General features: G+C 43.0%; 2 protein-coding genes across 4 annotated transcripts in view; one reads left to right on the forward strand and one right to left on the reverse strand.

Moving 5' to 3' along the window:
* The first annotated feature begins 2,000 nt into the window (after positions 1-2,000).
* Positions 2,001-18,302, forward strand: NEMP2 (nuclear envelope integral membrane protein 2). 2 transcript variants are annotated; one of them, XM_054210315.1, is made up of 9 exons: positions 2,001-2,144; positions 4,664-4,779; positions 7,031-7,259; positions 7,433-7,505; positions 8,508-8,601; positions 9,325-9,439; positions 10,102-10,327; positions 12,584-12,760; positions 15,907-18,302. In XM_054210315.1, the coding sequence occupies exons 1-9, from the start codon at positions 2,042-2,044 to the stop codon at positions 15,953-15,955; spliced, it is 1,182 nt and encodes a 393-aa protein (XP_054066290.1). In that variant the 5' UTR covers positions 2,001-2,041; the 3' UTR covers positions 15,956-18,302. The 2 variants fall into 2 exon arrangements, with proteins under 2 accessions (XP_054066290.1, XP_054066289.1); XM_054210314.1 differs by lacking the exon at positions 15,907-18,302 and adding an exon at positions 14,955-15,652.
* Positions 18,303-18,340: 38 nt separating this feature from the next.
* MFSD6 (major facilitator superfamily domain containing 6) overlaps positions 18,341-22,464 on the reverse strand; it is a 30,707-nt gene continuing 26,583 nt past the window's right edge. For both annotated transcript variants that reach the window (XM_054210304.1, XM_054210305.1), the window contains one exon: positions 18,341-21,355. In XM_054210304.1, the coding sequence (XP_054066279.1) occupies positions 21,173-21,355 (183 nt within the window). In that variant the 3' untranslated portion in view covers positions 18,341-21,172. The remainder of the gene's footprint in view (positions 21,356-22,464) is intronic.

The raw sequence follows: 22,464 nt of genomic DNA on the forward strand, positions 1-22,464 counted from the left end.
AACACCGCCATTTAGGAAGTCAAACAAACAAACAGGAAGCAAGGAAAATGCCGCATAATTACTCAGAGCTGCCCTGGAAGGAGGGCTGTAGCAAAAGCACTGAGTTTGTTTTATTAAGGATTTCTTACTGCAGTAGAACGCTGCCTAATAGCTGCTGTATCCTGCTTGAGCGAGTACATTCTCCTTAGAAATCAAGCAAAGGTTTCTAATCGTTTTTGACAGAGTGCAGTCCCCTAAAGCTACATTTTCCATCTGATTCATGCTGACTGACTGTAACCCTACGACAGTTATTGAAAGTTAATTAGCGGTGAAGTGCAAAGAGCTCTAGGAATGAAAATACAAGCGAGAACTGAAGATGGAGTGTCTCCTTTCCCAGAAAAGACACTGTCAAGAAGGTTACCGTAACCCAAAAAATTCTGCAAATTGAAAATGTGAAAGGGATTCCCTTCATAACTTGGCTATGATTGTCCCTTGCTGTTTAGACAGGCAACCAAGAGGTAATATATTCCTAAGGTTTTACTAGGGAAGCAGGTAAGCACAAAATCCAGCATTTCTTTCTTTACCACGTTTGCTAGAGAAAGCACCCAAAAACTATATAGAGACAACACCCAAATTACATAAAGACAAAGATATAAATCAATCGCTTTGGAGACTGAAGTTTGTCAGATGTTGCACACGCTATCAAATCCCAACTATTTTTGCCCTTATTCTCCACTTCCTTGGTACTTGCAAGGAATAATCCACAGTTACATGTGTGCTCAGCCAGCACCGAGCGGGTGTAGGAGGCGAGGCGAGGCGAGGCGAGGCGCAGCCCCACACCACCCACTCCCGCAGATGTAAGCGCCCAGACAAGGTGCGAGGCAGTGGGCAGCCCCCTTCAGGTGTTAAAAAAGCCCATCCTGGCACCCCCGGGAATTGGATCCAGCCCTAAACAATCGAAAAATAAACCCAAAAGCAACCTTCACGCGGAGAAATGGCATGGTTTTAAGAACAAGGAAGGGAATGCATTGTAGCAAAGCAAGTAGGTTGGAAAGGCCAAATGTAGGGCTCATTGTAAAAATAGATGTTGTCGATGCCAGAATGCCTTGGCAAAATTGTGCTTTATTGATTTTCACAGAATAGGAAAAAAAGCTCCAGCCCTTTCCACCCCGACTGCTGACTGTGACTCACAAGCGATCTAAAACAACTGCGATGAGCAAGCGGGCTGAGTTGGACCCAGCTCGTGCCTTCACAGCGCTGATGGGGGAACGGCGCGTCCCACTCGGGGCTCTTCTTCAGGAAATACAGAGGAGCCGCAGACCTCCATCCGCATTCACCTCCATCACAGCACCTCATAACATTTCACTGGGGGGATTCCTCTGGGTGGGCAAAGGGTCCGATGGCTGTCGTTGGGTGGCTGGCTCCAGCACCAGCTGCTGATGCTGGTGGCCTGGCTTGGCCTCTCCCTCCGGCTGGTCGGGAAGGGGGCATGGGGAACCGCCTGCGTCGGAGGGCAAACATTAACTCTCTGTTCAGCTGGGGTGGCTGCCTTGCTGAGGCGCGAGAAGCGTCACAAGCCGCTCACGTCTGGTTTTGGACCAATTTATATCTTGGCCGACAAGGGCAGTCAACGTTCTTTCAGCCAGCCAGGCTGGCAGAGGCAGGACCACAGCCCCAGGAAACGCCTTTGCTAGGCCGTTACACTCACAGGATTTTTCTTTTTCTTTCCAAGCGCAGACTCCGAACTCCCCTGAAGCCCTAAAACTCAAGTGGGAGAACCAAACTGTAGAGTGGGACCGGCCAGAAGAGGTGCTGTGGGGCCGCCCCTGCCTCCGGGCTGGCCGCTGCCCGAGACCGGGGCTCCCGCCTGCTCCCCGCACAAGTGTTTAGGATAGACCGTGTTGAACCCCCTGCCCGGGGCCTGTCACCGCCGTGGCCCTGGCGGGGAAGGAGGAGGAGGAGAAGGGCGGCGGGGGAGCGCAGGGCCGCGCCGCCCCTTCCTCACGCCGGGGCCCGCCCTCGCCGCGACCGTTGGGGCGAGGCCGGAGGCGGCGGCCGCCACATGAGTCCGGCGGGGCCGCCCCGCCGGCAGGCCCGGCCGGTGCCGGGGCTGCTCCTCCTCCTCCTGGCGCTGGCCGGGGCCAGCGGGGAGGCGCCGTCAGCAGGTACTGCCCTTCCCCTCCCGCCCCCGGGGGGTGTGCGGGGTCGGAGGAGCTCCGCCGGCGGCGGGGCAGAGCAGGCCGCGGGCGGGGCGGCGGTCTTGGGTGGGGGGGTCCGTTTCCCTGCCCGGGCGGGAGTTTCCTCACACACCCCCGCACCATCCCCTTGAGAGCAGGACGCGGGGGGACACGCTGCCCTCCCCCGGCTTCCCTCAGCCTCCCTCGCCGCCGGTACAGCGCGACCTGCTGCCCAAAATGGCGCTGCCCCGGAGATAAAGGCCGGGGCCGCCGCGCCTCCCTGCCCGCTTCGGCGGCGGGCTGAAGTAGTTTCGGGGGCCAGACGCGTCCCGGAGGCGCTTTGCTGGTTTCTCCTGCTTGTTCCATCTCCGTCCAGTTTCCACAAGACTACTCTGTGCGGTATCTAGTGGAAGAGGCGGGCACGGGCGCTGGGGCCTGGCCCGGGAGAGCTGCCACGAACAAAGCGGAGCAAGTGCCTGCCATCCGTTCCGGCGGCGGATTTGGAAGGCTGGGTACCACTCGCATGGGAAACTGACCTGGGCTGTGTGCTCCTCCCTCCGGCTTTCTCGTTAGCTTGGTTCAGGAGAATTGGGGGCAGAACAGATCCCTCATTAAAGAGGGCAGTGAAAACCCTAAAGGTTATTATTCTCAGGGGTAGCAATGGCACGTAACTCAAGAAATTGCTACCCCCCCTTGCCTTGACATTCCCAAGTCATGGGCGTCCTCTGGATTCTGCAGGAGATGCCCGTTCTGTCCACTGCTTGCAATCTCAAAACCCACGAGCTGCCCTCTCTGTGCTGTAGTCCTCCTCCATCTCACAGTTACCTGTTCAGAAGCATCTGTCCTTTTGGAACGTGATTGTTTCACTCTACAGAGCTGATCTCACGTTTGAAGCAAATTATTTTTTCTCCAGAAATTGCCTTAAAATTAAGGGGGGGGGGAAGAAAATATTTTCTAGTGTTATATACGGAGGACATTACTTCTAACATGGATGGATAGTTTATCTGTAGTGGCAGAAAATCCTAATACACCCTGCAGCGTGGGCAGTCTCGGCTGTGTTTTGGTCCTGCTAGGGTATTGCCATTTCCTGTCACTTGGTTATCTCAGTCTTAGCCCTGGACAGTGCCCAGCCTCACCTGCTCGCTGCGTCAGTCAGCAGCACTTTTTGGAGATGAATGAATCCTTTGTGCACCTTGGTTCAATGGCCTTTATAAAGTGCCTGTCAAGATGTACCAGCCCTTGTCTGAAGGGTTCTGCTTCCCCCCCTCCGTTGGATTTGCCATGGATGAAAATTAATCAGATGGTTAGTTTTTCACAATACAAATGCCCAAATTTTAAGTTCAAACCAATTTACTTTAGCAGGATCATCTGTGGACACTTTAATTCTGGAATGACTTAATAAACTTATGTAAGAACATCAACACAGGTATTTTTCATTGGCTTAATTAAATTGGTTAAAAAATAATTTAGCCTAAGTTCAGCTTCCTTATAGAGGCAGGGCAGGTTGTTACCTGCAAACAGTATCTCCTTGTCCAGATTGAGACTGTTTTGCACATATTCATTTTGCTGTTCTGAGCGTATGACAGTGTTTTAGCAGTTATTACCGAGCTTGGCTTAGACTGACATTTTCTATTCAGTGAGACAGATGATTCCCTCTGTTCAGATCCGTAATTATTTCCTTTATTCTTCTTTTTAATTATGTTCCTGGAACACTGTGGTAATGTACTGTAGGGTATATTTTACACATGTATATAGATCGGAATGTATGTTATTCTTAATATTTGCTCCATAAATCTTTTAGATGCATTTCTGCTCAAAAGTGCAAGCTAATTCTGAAGATCTTAGGGGGTCACTAACATTTCAGGAGAGTTAGACCAATTAGCATCCCTAATTAAATGGCTTAGGGCAAGCTATTAGTGCAGTTGCGTTATTACACGTCATGGCTGGACTATGTCAGGAAAATTTGTTTTTTAAAAAAAAAAGTTGTGTTATTTAACATTAGAAACACTTCTGAGGGAGAGGAGTATGATTTCTGCGATCAGCAGCCATGTCATGTGCTAAATGACTATTTTAATATGTAAGCCTGTTTACCTGCTCAGACTCCCACAGTTGCATTCACCATTGGTATAAGCATCGGCTCCGGTGGAGTTACACCCACTCGTGCCAGCAGTGAATTTGGCCCAGAGGCCCTATTCCAGTGCCATCAAAACACTTGATACCAAAGCCAAGCTTTTACGGATTACGTTTTTTAAAAATATCACCCTAGATTAATTTTTTATTTCAAAGGTGTTGCAGTTTACTCTGGAGCCTAAATGACTTGATTAGAAGTGTAATTTGAGTTTTCATCTCAATCATATTGAACATGCTACCCTGGAGCGTAGTTTTTACAGTTGATTATCTGCAAATTCCTTGTGATTCCCTCAGCATATACAACAATGGAATGGAGGAAAATTATACATTTGTATTTGACATATGCTTAAAATTAACTTTTCTGCCCCCCCTCCCAGGTAGAAACTGTAGCTTTCTGCAGGAAATGGATGTCATTCAGAAACGGGATGAAAAGTGTTATTGCTACGTGCAAAACAGAACCTTTCACTTACAGTACGTTTGGTCGACTCTTCAGGTAAGGGGCCATTTTGGGGATCATTCAGATATGCAACACATTTCACGTGAACATTTATCAGCAAAGTGTATGATGAGTTGAAAGTGTGAGTTGAAGAGTGTATGAAGCTTCATACACAGCAAAGCGTATGAAGAGTTGAAAGATGAATAGGTAGGAGCATGCAGCATGGTGATCTTCCACCTCGGATGCAGTGAGTTTTGGTCTCCCTTTATTAGAAGGATGTCATCCAGGCTTATAGTATGATGCCACACAAACATTAACTTAGTGTTGCCTATTATTTTGTTGCACACCTTTTGTACTGATGGACCGCTGTTAGCCTCTGCAACAAATGTTTCTGCTTATTACCAAACGCCTTTATAAAACTTTAAAATTTGAGGATAAGATGCAGTTCTGTGACTCACTCGCTGTAGCGTACCAGGCCACGGCATCGGAACCAAAGGTGTGTTAGATTGTGACTAACAAAAAGACAGCAGTAGCGGTGCATTTCTGTTTTTCTGAGTAAGAAGGTCATCTTACAAGAAGCATGTTTAGAGATTAGCTCGAAGCAATATAAAAATCTCTTAACAGTGGAAGCAATAATAGCTAAAAATAAATAAGTAATAGCATTAAATAAAAAAATATATAAAATAAAATAAATTAAAAAATAGCATCAAAGGAAGTGTGGCCAGTAGGTCGAGGGAGGTGATTTTGCCCCTTTGCTCTGCTCTCATGAGACCCCACCTGGAGTACTATGGCCAGTTCTGGGGCTCCCAACATAAGAAGGACATGGACCTCTTGGAGCAAGTCCAGAGGAGGGACACAAAGATGACCAGAGGGCTGGGGCACCTCTCCTATGAAGACAGGCTGAGAGAGATGGTGGTGTTCAGCCAGAAGAGAAGGCTCCGGGGAGACCTTATAGCAGCAGCCCTTCAGTACCTGAAGGGGGCCTACAGGAAAGATGGGGAGGGACTCTTGATCAGGGGGTGTAGGGATAGGACGAGGGGTAACGGTTTTAAACTGAAAGAGGGGAGATTTAGATTACGTATTAGGAAGAGGGTGGTGAGACACTGGCCCAGGTTGCCCAGAGAAGTTGTGGATGCCCCATCCCTGGAGGTGTTCAAGGCCACGTTGGAAGGGGCTTTGAGCAGCCTGGTCTGGTGGGAGGTGTCCCTGCCCATGGCAGGGGGGTTGGAACTAGATGATCTTTAAGGTCCCTTCCAACTCCAACCATTTTATGATTCTGTCATAACGGAACAAGCTGACTATATGTGTCGTTCCTTTTTTTTTCCTGGGAAGTATGTCTCTGGACAAGGGAAGGAAACAGTTTAACTTCATCTTTGTTGAAAGAATTTGCTCTCAGATATAAGTAAGTAGAACATCTCTCTGTCTGTTCCCAGGACTTTTTTCCTCAGGAACATGCTGTGGATGTTTCTAGGAATGGTGTCAGACTTCAGGTGGTGAAACCCTCCAGAAATTACATGAGCTTTCCTGGAGGAAATGGTTAAAAGAACGAAGTTAGGATTTTTCCCACCACAAATTGCTTGCTGACATGTTGTCTCTTCTCCCAGTAGAAGCCTGTTTTATTAGCTGTTGCATCGCTTTTTTGTAGATGGGTCTTTGTTGTCTAATAGGCCTTGATCGGGAGCTCACAATGAATCAGAATCTTCAGGAAGTTCATCCCATCTCAGAAGACGGACAAGATCTTTTACCAGTTTGGTGGGGTAGGGTGCTAGGAACTACCAGGAAACCCCAAAATAACCAATGGGAACGTGCTTATATTTAAATTTCTGGTTATGATATCTTTTCATTTTCCTTATCCCTCTTCTGTCCCTAACATGAAGATTGCATTATTAACTACAAGAAAAGTAAGCCTAATTTCTTCCATTTCAGAAGGGAAATGGGAAAGTGTATGAATATCCACAAAAGAAACTGTAGTCAGTCAAATATTACTGGTTTTGTTAGAAATTTGTGTGTGGGCAAGCGTCAGGGTAAAACCAAACCCACCAAGCTTTTGGATGGAATGAGACCCTTCCGTAGAACTTTGCTGACATTGAGTTCTCTGAATCACCTTATAAAGCCTAAAGAATTAATATTTGTATAATATTAATAACTAATATTAATCAACTAAGAATTGCACTAGCATTTTATTCTTGAGCTCTCTATACTGATTTTCGTTATCACTTGTATGGCTTATATGCTATATAGTTCAGAAAAACAAAACCCCCCAGTGATTCTGAGCTACTTCTCTGTGTGTTTTGTTGTTTCCTTTTAGGTAAAAGTTAACAGCACAGAAATGTTCAGGTTTGAACCTCTTTCGGAAAAAAGCAACTGTCGTAATTCAGAAACTGTTTTTGAGTTTGCTGCATGTGCTGTTCAAATCTTCTGGAAACCAGAGACATCTACAGAAACTTTCATAAGCATAAAACAATATGGAGACGATATTTGTTTCAAAATACAGCCCTTCAAAACCGAACTGTACACTGTGAGTGTGAAACGAGAAAGTAAGTAAAAAAGAAAACTTTCCGTTGAGATTACAGATAGCTTGGCATTGCCAGCGTTACTGAATGTACTCTTCTGTAAGAAGCTTGGGACTTTTCTGTTGATATTTTGTATAATCAACAATTCAGATTGATTTAGTCTAAAGTCCATTTCTATTTTTTCCCCTTTTTTTTAGTGCTAGATGGAAAGCTCTTGTTTTTGTTTGTAGCTGGAATTTTTCTGTTCCATTTTGCAAACAGCCTGAGCAGGTGAGTACTAGCTGCTGGCTTTTTGACCTTCTTTCCCAAAGCCTGTGCATCTTTGGTCTGCTTTCTAAGCTAAAGAGGTGGTTCTTTGGGAAAGTGAAATAAGGAAACTGAACATATATTTAAAACTTCTTCATACCATTTGTTCTTGGGCAGATTGTGACATATCTTGGAGTGCTGCACTCTATTAATCACTTAGCTGTGTTAGGATTCTTGTATCCAAGCTTCCTGCACTGGGAAAAACCAAGAAAACCCTCAGCAAGCAAGTGTGTGGATTCAGAAAAATTCTCTCTCCCTTTTGTAGACCAGTGAGGTTAACTGAATGCTAAATAATGCTGCATGTATTATAAGTGATGCCTTCCTGCAGGAAGAAGTGCTTAGGATGAGGTCATCTGGGACCTCATCTGCCTCCACCGTTGTGCCAGCCTTTCCCCATCCTTCTTTTGATGCATGTTTTGCATAGCATTTAAGGGAGGATACTTAATTGTTACAGCAAAACATGTGTCACAATGAGTCACAAATTAATTGTCAGGAGGCACCTCTAAAACAAACAGAGCAGCAATAGCTTTTATAGAGTTAACTCTGAATTTAAAAGTTAGATTTTGTAAACGCGTAAGCTTAGGAAAAAAACTTGCAGGTTTGTGGTTCTTTTTTTTAAATTTTAAAAAATAAAACTTCTTGCAGTACAGAATCATATCAGTACGTAGGAGAAAACAAAATTACTAGAAACTAGAAGGTCAATGAAATCGCAAATAGTGTAAGCTTTAAAAAAACCCAACACTATCTCCTGGCCTGTAACAACTCTAGTGACCTTAAAGTATCTGTTGGGAATTTTTCTTTACATGGATTTAACATCTGAACTGGGCCTGTTAACCATGTATCTACAACTTTAACTTACAGCTGTGTTCAGTTCTTATTAAAGATCACTTCTGCTTTTACCGATGTTGGCATCTTAACCAATTACAAATTATACTTCTCACCATATTCTCTCTTGTTCTCTTACAGGAGTACCAAGTTCTTTTACCTTTCTGGAATAATACTGGGTATTCTTGCTCTGCTGGTCTTTGTCCTGTTGGCACTTAAAAGGTTTATTCCAAGGGTAAATCTAAATTTATAAAACAAAATAATAATAATAATCATCCTCAACATCATAATATAGGAAGTGAAGAGTACAGAGCCAGATTCTGACCTTGCTCTGTTTTTGTGGCAGAGTAACTCTGCTGAAATGACTGCAGGATTGCTTGCGTCAAGCAAATACAATCAATCAGGTCAGAATCAAGTTCTAGTTAGCTTGCTCCTGACTTTGAAGTAAACAGGAGATTGTTGATGTAAAAGAAGACTTTAATTCTGAAACATAAAGTATTTTGATTAGACTGGAGTTAAGCTTACTTTTGAATCTATGGATCAGTCTAAATCAAAATGTAGTTTTCGTGGCCACTGGGACACGTTCTCTTCCGTTCACCAGAGACAATTCATTGCAAGGCGGATGTGAATTTTTTTCTTTACTTTTACAAAGTCTGTGCATTCTCACAGTATTGCTGACATATGTTAATTGGGAATACACTGCAATAGCCTTATACCATGACATTGTGACATGATACACAAATACAGAGATGCAGTTGCTCCACTTAGAATTGTTATTTATTTAGTTGTAGCATGCGGAGCACTGTACAGTGGAAGCCTAACACAGATCATAAACCCTGTAGGTCTACCAAATATCACATGTGGTTTTGCCTGTGAATTCCCTTGCACACAATGGTCCTGATTCTGACTTGAAATGTTTTTTACTCTTTAAAATTTTCAATTGTTTTTAAATTTCCAGCGCAGTACCTTCTGGATCCTAATGAGCGGCTGCTGGATGTCCTCTCTCTATTTTATTTACTGCTTCAAAGAGAATATGCAGTGGTTGTGGTCTGAACACAGAAACTACTTGTTGGGTAAGAAAATTATCAAACAAATCGCTGCAGATTTTGGTTTAATTTAGTGGTTAGATGAATACCTGCCCATAAAAAACAAAATCAAGTGACTCACTTAAGGAGTAAATTTTTCTCCTAAGCCATAGATGTTGGAATATTCCAAAGGTTCCTAATCCACTCAAATGAGCATTTACTCATACTGTGTTATTAAATAAGTAATTTGATATAGTGGGCCAGTAGCAGCTTTAAGAGCAGATATGCCTGTATTATTTATTCATTGATTTGCCATTACATACTTTCCCTGTAACAGCAAAAGGTAGCTACACTGGTTTGTATTTTGCTGGATCTGGGAACTGGATGTGTGAGTTGCTAACTGGATGTGGCTACAGGGGCTGACAAATCTATTGATCAGGCACCTGCCTCAACATCCTTGCGTGGGGAGCATTCATGTGCAGCGCACAGCGTTAGCTAAAGGCTGTTCATAGACTACCTTGTGAACTCTTTGTGCACTTTCAAAATACAAAGCACACACAACATAATGCAGGTATCTATAAGACAACACGAGAAACAGCAGGCTATACTTCACAGCAGTTGGAAGCTTTGTGAACCAAACTAATGAAGTTTATATGGGTAGTCTGCGTCTTTTCCTCCTTCCTCCATGTCCTCCTTTTCTGTTTCTACAGGGTATTTTCTGGCTGTTGGAATTACCAGCTTTGCCACATGCTATCAGCATGGACCGCTTACCACTGAAGTGAGCATAACCTTGTTTACATGGACGCTACAATTAACAGCCTTTGTCTTGATTTATTGTGGTGTCACCATACCTCAAGTTGCATATGCGGTAATAGCAGTCAGCCTCTGTTCCAAAGGCCTGGGTTACCCCCTTGGTGCTGCTTGTCACATAGGCAGGTTTGTATGTATTTGTGAATGTCAAAGTCCCTGTATCACCAGGAAATACTGGAGGCTGATACTGAGAAAACCCTTGCACTTCAATAGTGGTTTATGAATTTCTAATACTAGTTCATATTTTCACCAGGTATAAAGTAGCAATAGAAAAGGCTTAAATCCCTGAGGCACAGGAATTTAATTCTTTTCAGTTTGGCAGTGTTAAGCATGAGTTTTGTTCTATGGAGAACGGAGAAATGTGACTGTGCTCTTCAGTAGAAATGTAGCACCTTCTAGTCTTCAACATATGGTAACCAAACCATTTCTCTTTGGTTGATTGATTCGACTGCAGCAATACTGGCTTGGTTTCTTGTGTAGTGAGAGAATCTGCAGGTAATTTGTACTGAATCTTACAGGCAAAACCAGTGTACTATCACCTAGGAAGCAGATGTTAAAAAGTGACAGTCCTTGTAGGTTAGCGTAGAAGTCAGAGACTAAAAACCCATGTCCACAAAAATCCATTGATTTTAGTTTTCCAGGGTTATTATCCTAGATGTACATGTCTGCCTTTGATTTGTGGAAACAGTTGATCACTGTGGAGACATTCCCCCAGAGCCTCATTTATATTACAGCATTTGGAATGGGAACTGCTTACAGTATGTAGACCTTAGTTTGCTAAGTATTTTCATTAGCAATATGGGAACATGTTTGCTCATCCTTGAATTTGAAGCATGTTTTGTCACAAATACAACACTCAAATGAAGTTTCTAACAACTCCTGCCAACTTACATCTGTTTTTTACCTTCCGTGATGACATCCAGATCAAGAGACTTTAGTGCAGACTGTTCTGTAGCTGTGGACTTCCGCTGAACTGCAGAGAACCACGAAGAGTCAAAGGCTAGAACTGGCATAACCAAGAGAATAAAAAACCAAATAATTTATTTTTTAGTCTTTTACACATCAATTAGTTTTGAAGAACGTGTTGCTTTGCTCTAGTGCTCCTTTTAGATGTTGAAGTGTGGACTGGGTTGAAGCTTTTTTATTTTAGGTAGAATTCATCATTTGTTGAAGACTGATTTTTGCCTGCAGCTGAGAAGCACCATCTGTTTCAAAAGCAACATGTAAGATCAATACTTACCTGATGCAAGCAGGTTCAGCTCACTCTGAAATCAGTAAGATTTGGCTACAAGTTCACAGAAGTCAGAACGCACCTGTTCTTCCCTGAAACACTGTAGCTTGTTCTCCATGTGGAGCTCTTTTTGTTTTTCATGAACTTCTCTAGGCTTCTATAAAGCCTCAAAGCACTGAAATACAGCTCTACAAATTTATCTTAGGAGAATGATAAGGGAGTTTTTTTACTGTTTCAAAACACTAAGCATCAGCACCAAACTGTGAGGCCATGATGCCAGATACACAGTTCAGAGCAGCAGCTCTATCAAAATAAATAAAAATCTTGCATTATTTGTTGTTAAGATCAGTCCTGATCCCACTGAGCCAGGAAGACCTTTACCAGTTGACCTGAAGAAGGGCTACAGTTTGTTCTTGCTTTACAGGGAAATAAGGAGGAAAGCGAAAGCTGCTGGTTGGAGCAGGTGTTTTTATACAGAGCTGAAAGTTTTATGGGCATCCAGCCCTTGCTTATCTTAACTCATCACAACATTTAAATTGAAAGCAGTCGACAGAAGGGAACAGAACATGGCACACTTTCTAATTGATATCTAATTATATTATACATGCTACGCAGCAGCTAAAAAAACATCAGATTGTAAACATTTAGGCCTCAGACTACTCAGTTTTGTAATTTAAAGCAAGATTTAAGAGAAGCGATCTAGTAAACAACATGAACAACTCATAACAGACTTAGAGCATTGCTTATATTCTAAGTTACATATGCAGGCTGGGTTTTGATTCAGCCCATGTCTCTGCACAGGCACGTTTTGCATATTGCACCTAAAAATGGCTGAGCGAGCAGCCATCTATTTAATTCTGTGAGATTTAAGTCCACGCGTACACAATAAGGACCTGATCCAAAGCTCATTGAAGCTCATCAGGTACCGTTCTGTGGAATCCTACAACATTGGTTAAGGCGTAGAGTAAGCAGGCTAGCAAACATTAGACACCTTGTCCTAAAATTTTAATGCAAGGTGTAGCTTAAGAGCTTTTATGCTCTTAAAAGCATAAAAATGATTAATGCGTGTTAATAGCAGGTAGTAGAGAAAAAGGACAATAATTATGTGCCAGAAGATTGTAGAAATGCTAATTGTTTTCATTTCATTCTAGAAAAATGAAGAACCACTTTAAATCAAAAAAGTTAGTGTTTAAATGCCTTACTGAAGAGGAATATCGAGAACAGGGTGAAACAGAAACTATCAGAGCTCTGGAGGAGCTACGCTCATTCTGCAGGAACCCTGACTTCCCATCGTGGTTAGCTGTATCCAAACTCCAGTCCCCACATAGGTAAGAAAATCTGGCCCCTCTCAAACAGGAGATGCGTTGCACAGACACTGTTACACAGCAGATCCAAATGCTACTTCAGGCACTGTTCACGTGTGTTTATCTTGCATGCAGTCAGGCGTGCGGGTAGCTTTATCTACTTGAGTAACCCCACCAGAGATCACAGCCACAACTCTGAAGGATATTCCTTGCTGGTGGTATTAAGCCCCCTGTTTGTTCCTCTCTGACCGTAAGTTACTCTGCGAATTTGCAAGCGTTGACAGCTAATTCGTGGTAATGGCAGCTTTCCCTAAAGCATACAGGCTTCCTACAAAGGCTCTGCAAGCTCCTACACAGTGACTCAAGTGGCCGTCTAACCAGTGAAATGCTCCTTCCTTCAGTTTTTAGAGACGACAACTTTTGCATTGTGTAAAATTGGGACAGGCTGAAGATAAGCGCTCCGATACTACTTGCATTTAGCTCTCCCAACTGCAAGCCTGCAGAGCCAAGAAATCCTATGACTTGAAGTATCAACCAATACCTAAGACTAAGCACACAGAGGAAAAAAAAATCAGTGCCTGCACTTAGGAAGCGTAACAGGTAGAAGAGCTATTTCAGATATAGCTTAAGAGACAAAATTAAGAGAAATATGGGTTAGGAAGGGAAGAATCAGATAAATGTACCTAGAAAATACTGCAGAATATAAAATTTAATCATCAGAGCAGTGCATTTCTGTCAAAACTGAAGCTTCGGGATACCAGAAGCAGAGTTTCACATACTGCCCAGCCACAAAGACTTGGCCCTTGCCACAGAACCAAGTACCACAATTTCAAAGGAGCCCCAGTCAGCTCGGAATTTAATCAATAAAAAGTTAAAACTCATTTCAGAACCTTCATGTTCCTTGCATGGGCACACAGACAGCCTCTCTGCCAGGTTTTATAGATTTACTGTTAAACTACCTTATTTTCTAGGATATTTGCACTCTGTAGCATGACTGAAAGATAGGAAAAGTGAAAACTCACTGCAGTATTGTAAAACAAAATACCACCAAATGCACAAAACAAATAATGGAGACATCTGTATTTTCTGGCGATCACTTAGTTAATATAGTTCTTATAAATTGTTCACTATAAAAATAAAAAACTAAGAAGGAGAACCAGCAGAAGTCTGATTTAAAGTTGAGTACTCCCTTCAGGCTTCCACCAGAAGATAGTTCAACACAAGGCAAACCTGTAAAACACAGCCAGTCCAACTCTGTTCCCCATTTAGACTAACAGTGCTTCCAAGAAGAGTGAGGTGACAACATTCATCTCACAGAAATGTTAAGTCTAAAATGTAAATTATTGATCAGTTTACCAGAACTCCAGAATGTAGCTGCATTTCCTTTTTCTTACATTTCTCTGATGCTGTCGACACTTACTCAGGTGTCAGAACTGCCTTCTGTTTCAACAGGCTTGCCAGAAACCTCCAGCTCCGTTCTCTCTCTTCAATGTAGTTGTCCACTGAAATTAAGATTTGTGGCAAATTGAAATGTAGGGACAGTGCCAAGCCCATGCTTTGTTCTGCCAGATCCCCGCTTTGGCATTTACTTGGAGCAGCTGCAGAATTCCCAGTCTGCAGCCCCAAGTTCACCCAAAGCAGGAATTCTTTGGCAAGACTTGAGCTCAGCTTGCCCAGAGTATGTGTGCAGCACCAGACGCAAGGTGATGGCACAGCAATGTAGGAATGCGAAGTTCTCGCCATTTTTCCTTTCATTAGCAATGTCAACTTACCTGAATTCTTACAGCCTTTGTCTCAAATATGCTTCAGCTTTAATTTATTTTTAGAAGCTAAAAGTACCATCTAGCCAACTGTACAAATGCTCACTCTGGATTACCCAATGAGTACTGACAAGATGTGAAAATGAAGTTAGATCTTCTTGCTTAGTCACAAGACCTTGCAGATGGCCTCCAGAAGAGCAAAAGTTACTTATATAGAAAAGACTGAAGACTGAAAAGAAGATGAGGCAGGAAAACAGGTCTTGAGGGTTGTTTCCATCCATTGCTATTTACTCTGTTGTTCAGGACTCCCTAGCTCATGCTGCAGCCTCCCCTCATCTGCACTGCCGGCAGGCATATCCTTACAACACCCCTGCTTCATGGGCAGCATCCGCGGCATTTACCGTATTTTTTTTTTTTCGTTTCTCAGCTGATCACTTCTCCCTTTAAAAATCTGTCAGGTTTGCAGGTTTTGTTCTGGGATCTCCCCACGTCTCACCTGCAGAAACAAAGGCACACGATGAAGAATACGGCATTGGGAGCTTCTTCCTGGAAGAGCAGCTCTTCGAGACCAGGGCAGAATCTGAGCAAGATGAACCAGCCAATTCCATCCATGAGGGAGATGAGGAGGATGAAGATGAAATGCATAAACAAATTTCATTTCCATACGCTACTGAGTTGCTCTGAGCTTTGGGAAATAACCAAAAAAAGGAGAGAGGGAAAACACATTTGTCCTAGAAAGGAAGGATTACAGACTGAGAACTCATGCTTGGTGATTTCTTGTGGTTGCTGGTGGACAAACAAGGATTTTTGAAAAAACTGTTTCTTGTATCACTGATGTTGCCCGATTAGAGCCACAGAAGGAAACCACAGGGGCTGTTCAAGTGAAGAGGATTCTCATGCTACCGGTACTTTAACTGGGGAAGTAAACGTTGCTTATTTCCAAAGCAGCCAAAGTCCCACCAGGATGCCTTGTTTTTCCAAGGATACTACCTCTAGAGAACAGAGAATCTGTTTTGGCCCTTTTCATTGTCAAGTCCTCTGTGCTGAGCACTAGAGGGTAGAGAAGCCATTATTAAGACTCTACTTTTCCTACGTACCCTATGTGTCAACAATTTTAATAATGCTGTTAGTGTGCTGATAAACTATTTTTATTGTTTGTGGGACTTTTCAGTGCTAAAGATCAATAGAGAGTCAACACAGTTGAACGAGGTTTGTTTGCTCCTCTGGCCAGCCTTGCCGTCTGTTAGCCTCATTTTGCCTTTCCACGTTTGTTTTAAGCCCCTCTCACTCTTCAGAACCCTGCCTGACTTTCCACCCTCTGTTGCATTGCTCTGGTTTTGGTCTCTGCTCTAATTATACCGCACTTTGTTCTTTCCATGTCTTTGTTTATTTCTCTTCCCCCTTCTACAGGTCCCTCTCTGCTGAACCTTTCTTCAGTCCTCTGCTTCTCCACCTCTGACAGCTTCAGACGATTTAGGAGAGGATTTCCATCCCCAAATGTATTTTCAGTATTGCTTTCAATTTCACTGTCACCTTACCTCAGACGGGTGCTGGCCTCCATACCGGGCCTCTCAACAGCCCAGAAAAGGTGACAAAGGCTGAGGCTGTTTCAGCTGCTCGGAGGAACTGCTGCCAGCAGCGCCGGAGTGATGCTGTAAGCATGTAATTGGTAATACAGATAACCCACATATAGCTCCCACTGTCCTCAGAGACTCAATACTTTGCTCATTAATTAGAAAGTGAAAAGTAATTCCAAAACAAGGAGGGAGGGATGCTTGGCTCCTACCTTCCCTTCTTCGGCCCTCTTTGGGACTTACCACAGGAGGTGTGCGGGGAGGAAAAGAACAGGGAGAGAAATTTAGACAGTCAAATGTGTTTCAGCTTACGGTTTACAGAATCCTAGACTAGAGAGTAGATCACGACCCCTCAATTCACCCACCTGCAGAGTCATTTCCCTCTTTTGTTTTTTAGACTATCCCTGTATTCTTCTGTCCTCACCTTGCTGTTTTCCTTTACTGTCTCTAAATTGCAGAAAACAAAAGACCATTAATTGTGTCACTGCCTGATCTTACAAACCCACCAGTGTGGGTGGTGGGAAGCAGTTTGCTCTCCAGAAGGGCATTTCAGAGCAGAATATATTTGTTTTAAAAGGGATCTCTTTTCATTGCAACATTCCCAGTGATGCAGCACGACTTCTGTGGTGCGTGCACTATCGTGGCTTCTCATTGTCTGTCGCTGGACAAGGGAGAAAATGTTACCTCTAAGAGTGCTAAGAAGTGCTGCCATACCACATTCTAAGAGCTCCGCTGTATAAAAGAGGACTCAGAGTTCATGCTTGAAAGCCTTACTTACATAGTCCTTCCTCCTTTATATTGCTTCAACGTTGCTTCATTTTAAAAGAAACTCATCCATTTTACAGTAGAAACACTTAACACCCTTTGGTGCCACACACTTATAAATCCAGATACAGAATCTATAGCATATTTAGCAGAGAGAAGCCCTGTTGGGCAAGTAATCCAAAATACACTCACTGTAAAGTCCACAACCTTCAAAAATAGAACAAGAGAGTTCTGTTCAGGAAGGGCACTAGCAGCAAGAGTCACCTCTAAGAGAGGATGCTACTACCACATTCACAGTTAAATTGCCACCCACACTCTGAAGTCAGGCTTGGCTTGGCGGGTTCTGTCACTAGCAAGAAGCTGGAGGCATTAGCTGTTGTGAAAACTGAGGAAATCCTCATCGTCTTTGATGGTTTGGAAGCAGGCTGAGAATTCACCCCTGACCAATGATCTTTGTCTACTAAAGACTATTTTACCTTTGAGGTTGCCATCATGAAAATGAAGTACTTAAAAGTACTACAGATTAGTCAAAAGGATACTTGAAGAGATGGCTTAATGTTAAACGTTTTTTGCATGTTTTGAGGTGCACAAGCTTTTTCAGTGTACTTTGTAGCTAGCTAAGAACTCCCATCCGTGTGATTTGAGGCCAAGGGGGAAAATCAGATTTATCCTAGCTTAAACCCACAGTTTCTCTGGATTTCTTGTCTTTGCTGAGGTAGTGATGATTATCTTTCCATAAGTACATGATATGTATTTACATACAATACCCCACATAATACATTAAGATAATATTTTACCTATGCAGTATGTTAAATTGAAAAGCCCCCCAAAAACAGGCAATTGCATTTTTCAGACACTGTCCCTTTTTCTAAATAATTTAGAACAATAGCACATACACCTGTTCCCACAAGGAAAAAAAAAATAACCCACATTTTACGGAGTTATGAAGTCCATCATTTGCCAGGGATGGGTAAATAATATCCAGAGTAGAGCAGGAAACTACCAGGTACATCCAGGACAGAATTACAGCAACACACGAGAAAGATGACAGCTACTTCAGTGGATAGCTGATACTGACCTTAGAAAGCCTCCCATGCCTGTTCCAACGTTGGAAGCATTTCATAAACAAAACCCACCAAAACCAACTGCTGTCATTTGAGCCCTTGGCCAACAGTGAGTTTACTTGCACAGTGCTCCTGTGAGATGTGGAGATTACACGGGTTTACTGAAATACAGGTACTGCCCAGTGTTCAGCCAGAATATCTGTGAACAGAACCTAGAAATTAACCATTGCCTTAACCATTATAAAAGCTTTTCTTTCTTAGCGAAGGATAAGTGACATTTATCTTCTGTTTCACGGTGTTTAAGAAAAAGTTAGATTTCATATTTATTTTGTATTCACAGTACAGCATACTTGATATACTGTCTTTACTTTCAAGAGTTTTTTAAATAAAAATTTTTCAACTACGTGGTACTCCTCCCTTACGCATTTATTCTCTTCAGAACAGCAGGACATAGGAGAAGGAGGAGCCAAGCAAATGGGTGTGTTTACGTCCGGAAGTTTTCTCCCTTGTTGCAGATTTAAGAAACGGTCACTGCGCGATAACTGTCGTTGCTCCAAAACAGAGCATCCCCTCTACCTTGAATCCATCTCCCTGAAGGAACGGGCCATTCCCGTTCTCCACCCATGACAGATCCAAACCACCAAAATCCAGATCCGCTGGGCGACAAGCGAGGTCTGGCAGGTACACGCAGGCAAACAACAAAACAAAACTAAGATCTCTCCCTGTCATCGCTTTTGTATTCATACAAGTGAAGCAACTGAAATAGTAAAAATTGCACTGTGCTACACCTCAGATAAAAGTCAATTCCAGATAGATGTGCCACTGTACGGGCCAGGTGCGATAGTGCAAATATAATCAGAAACTGGAAGTATTTTGATACGTGCTGACATGACCAGCGCTTGGCAGCCTCTATCTCCAAACCGCTAGGTGACTAACGTAATCCAATTTTGACTTTCGCTCACGGTGCCGCGCACGCTTCCGTACCAGCCGGTTTATGATGCACACTGGTGTGCATCCCTCACATCCTCCTCACCCCGCATAGGGAAATTTATGCCTACAGTCAGATTTTACCACGAAACAGATTTCAACGCTGCGCAACTGTAGTTCCCAGGCTCTGGGTCCACTTTCCTCCAGGCAGTGAACCTAGAAAAAGGCCGTTATTGAATTATTTTCAGTTCAAGTGATGATGTTCACTGCTGGCACCGTAATATGAGTAAATGTAATAAAAGTTCCAATTGATACTATTAAATACATTATGGATATTTTATATTTCTCACCACATTTTTTACAGTTTCACAAATATCAAAACCCAGGTGTACAGGTTCATTTTGCAACATAGAATGACTATACAATTCCAAAAAGAGCAGGCATTTCAAATACACGATTCTGAAGTGTAAACACGGTGTACAAGCTCTTCACCTCACAATCCAGGTGCTATGCAGTAGCAGCTGAGGTAACACCATACAGCGTGAACTCAACAAATGGCTGGTTTGCCTCAAGATGACTTTTAGCATCCTTCTGTTCCGTCGCCTGTTCAGTCTTTACATCTCCCCCGAGTTATACAAACATACAATAAATACATTTCTGATTTTAAAGGACACTTGGACAAGTCATGAGGGTTTATGTGAGTACAGTACATTTAAGTTCAAGTGCAAAAAAAGTAACTAGTGGCTAGTCATTGATGTTTCTTTTTATTGTCTACGGTGTTGGTCCCAGGCACCACCAGAACATGGGTTGTTCTAAAAGCGCAGCTAAAACCCAGCCACGAGACACCCCTTCAGTCAGGAGGGTAAAACTCCGCACCCCCTTTTCCTGCTTAGCTGCTGCCATCTTCCCTTCCTCTCCCCCCTAACCCTGTGCTCCTGATAATCTTGTCTCTGCACCACCGTACAGTCGCACGGCACGCACCTTCCCTACGGAAGGCCCGACACACCACCTATATCTGATTTCAACGAGGGCTGAGCAATACTCGCTCCCATAGAAGCCGAGTGCTCAGAATCTCACAGGAACAAGCTGTTAATAAAAGCAAATGGGCCAAAACACTCTCCTGACTAAACCTCCCAGACTCCTCCTCGAGCCCTGGGATATCCCTCCAGCAGCAATTTTCACTATGCACCAGCAAGTGAGCTGGCTGCAGGTAATATTGAAAAGCACAACAGAACATAATCCAAAGGCTTCCAGTGTCTTGACATTGGACAAAGTAATTTCCTAAATATGCTGCAATTTATTTACGTTTCCTTCCTCCTGAGAATCTCTCACTCTACTTGATTTCTGCATCAACAACTTTGCCCCTACAATCCTCATCATGAAGATTTTTAGATGATTCCTCCCTACCCCCACCTTCCCTAGGCACTTAAAGCTTACTGTTTTCTTAATAAATAACCACAGTAACTACACTGCATTAAATAAACCATTGTATAGATGATGAAATAAAAAACCAAAAAGACAGTGTGTCCACTGAAACCCTTGATCAGTCTCAGGTTGTGCATTCTCGATCAAAGAGTCTTGTCTCAATACAACATCAAACCTAAAATTACCCGAACGCACACAACCTATGCCCAACTGAAGGGCTGCAAGTGCAGAGGTTAACTTCTTCAGAAGCCTTCCTCCAGCTTTTTTGTTTCACTAAAACACCAGTTCAAAACCTTTGCTTTGCAGAACTAAACCTTCATCTCAAACAAGGTAACATCAGCTTCAAAAACATATCCTTTGAATATGTGTGTGTTTTACTTAACCCATCACCATAATATGAAGATACGCTTGCCAAAGCTACTCTGTTTCTGAGAAGTCTTTACAGAGACAGTTTCATGCTGTTCCTATATTTATTGGATCTGATATTTTCTAATAGATGACGCAGGGAAACTCAGTTTCTCTCCTAAAAAGTCTTTCCATTTTGTCTTGGGAACAAATTCAAAGAAAATTACCCAATCAAACCAGACACTCTGTGCCTCAACAAGCGAAGAGTGAACTCCCTTTTTCTACAGATTGCAAAGAAATCTCATAGCACTTGACTCAGCTTTAGCAAAGCAGCCAAGAATTCTTCCTACCGTTAGATCCGTCCATATCACTTCCCTCAAGAATTCCAAACTTTTGGCTTCCCTGCTCACGTTGCTCTGTGTAGTCATATGAATATTCTTTATATAGTTAAAAGCTTGCACTGCATCACATTATGATCGTTAAGATGAAGGAAGTCCTACTTTTGAGCTCCTACTCCAGCGTTTCCCAGGTGAGAAGCAGAATTCCATGCACTGGATTTGATAAGGTGAGCGCATCTCAGGGCCCTGCAGCAGCAGGCTGAGCATCATGATCCGACACAACGCGGTCGCCATCAACTTGGGAATCTGATGTTGCTGCAGGTGTTGGTGCTGAACAATTGCTGGGCTGCCCAGAATCGGTTGGATTTTGGGGTTGTCTTGCGGAGCTGGCTGATGAAGCACTGCAATTCTCATTGATTTTCTAAAGACAAGGGAAAGGATTGCATGCAAAAAGTAAGTATAAACACTCGTGACACTATCCCCAGAGGTACAGCCCCAGATACATTCAGGCACTTCTGGAAATTCACAAAGTGCTTACTTTGAATGCCCGCAACGTAGCAAATCAAACTTAAAGAAGCCAAGCAAAAGTAGTACATTTAAATCCAGATGACACTAATAGCAAGCAGACAGTAGCTTACCTTCCATCTCTTTTCCTAACTGCGCTTTCCCAAGAAGCATGCAAAAAACAAACTTGTTGTGTTTCAAGGGGAAAAAAAAACAATTAACTGGACTTGAAAGTGTTTAGAAAAGATCATTATTTTGATCAAACAATTCTGTAAAATGTTTTCATGCTCCTTAAGTATCGCTTTCCTCCATAGTTTCCTCCCTCCCCGAGATACTGCTCAGACTCTCTGAACGGCAGAACGTTGGCAGTACTGATGTACAATTCCATCCAGCCTACTCCAACGGGCCTCACTAAGGAACACCAGAGCACACTGAAACAGCAGTTACATTCCCCAGGGCTGAAACAGCAAGCTTTCACACCAATACATTTCACACTAGCAAATGATACTCTATCTATGATTATTTGTTTTGCACTGAAGAATAGAGAACATGGCAAGTACGTCCCTTCGCTTGAAGGAATATAAGCAAGCAGTAGCAAAATCGAGCCAAAATCTTAATGAAATAAAGGGGAATAATTTTTGTCACTAATTCCATTTTCTGTGCACTGACCCTCCTTCCAAATGATCTATTTTCATTTGAAGGAGGCTATTTAACAAATTTAATAAGAGAGCTGGGTAGCCTTTTCCTAGTTTCAGTATTTTAATACCACCAGCCTCAAATAAATGACTGACCACAAAACTTGAAATGTTTTGGAGAAGGTTTGTCCTTTTGGGGCACTGAAACAGGGATAAGAGATTTTGGAGAACACAGATGATGAAGAAAATAATACAGTGGAGTCCGTTGAATTTTGGCACACCAACAAGAACCACTTTTATATCAGCACTGTATTTCTACAGGAAGGAAAGAATAACGAAGAGATCACGTGCCACAGAAACACCACCAGGCATGAAAGCCTTTCTGGCCTCT

This window comes from Rissa tridactyla, chromosome 7 (assembly GCF_028500815.1).
Source record: "Rissa tridactyla isolate bRisTri1 chromosome 7, bRisTri1.patW.cur.20221130, whole genome shotgun sequence".
NCBI classification, from domain to species: Eukaryota; Metazoa; Chordata; class Aves; order Charadriiformes; family Laridae; genus Rissa; species Rissa tridactyla.

What these genes read in the sequence shown, in the direction of transcription:
- NEMP2 (XM_054210314.1), top strand. Translation starts at nt 2,042, where the DNA reads ATGAGTCCGGCGGGGCCGCCCCGCCGGCAGGCCCGGCCGGTGCCGGGG. An exon ending in CGGGGAGGCGCCGTCAGCAG is followed by an intron (nt 2,145 to 4,663) that starts GTACTGCCCTTC and finishes CCCCCCTCCCAG; the next exon opens with GTAGAAACTGTAGCTTTCTG. An exon ending in ACACAGAAACTACTTGTTGG is followed by an intron (nt 9,440 to 10,101) that starts GTAAGAAAATTA and finishes CTGTTTCTACAG; the next exon opens with GGTATTTTCTGGCTGTTGGA.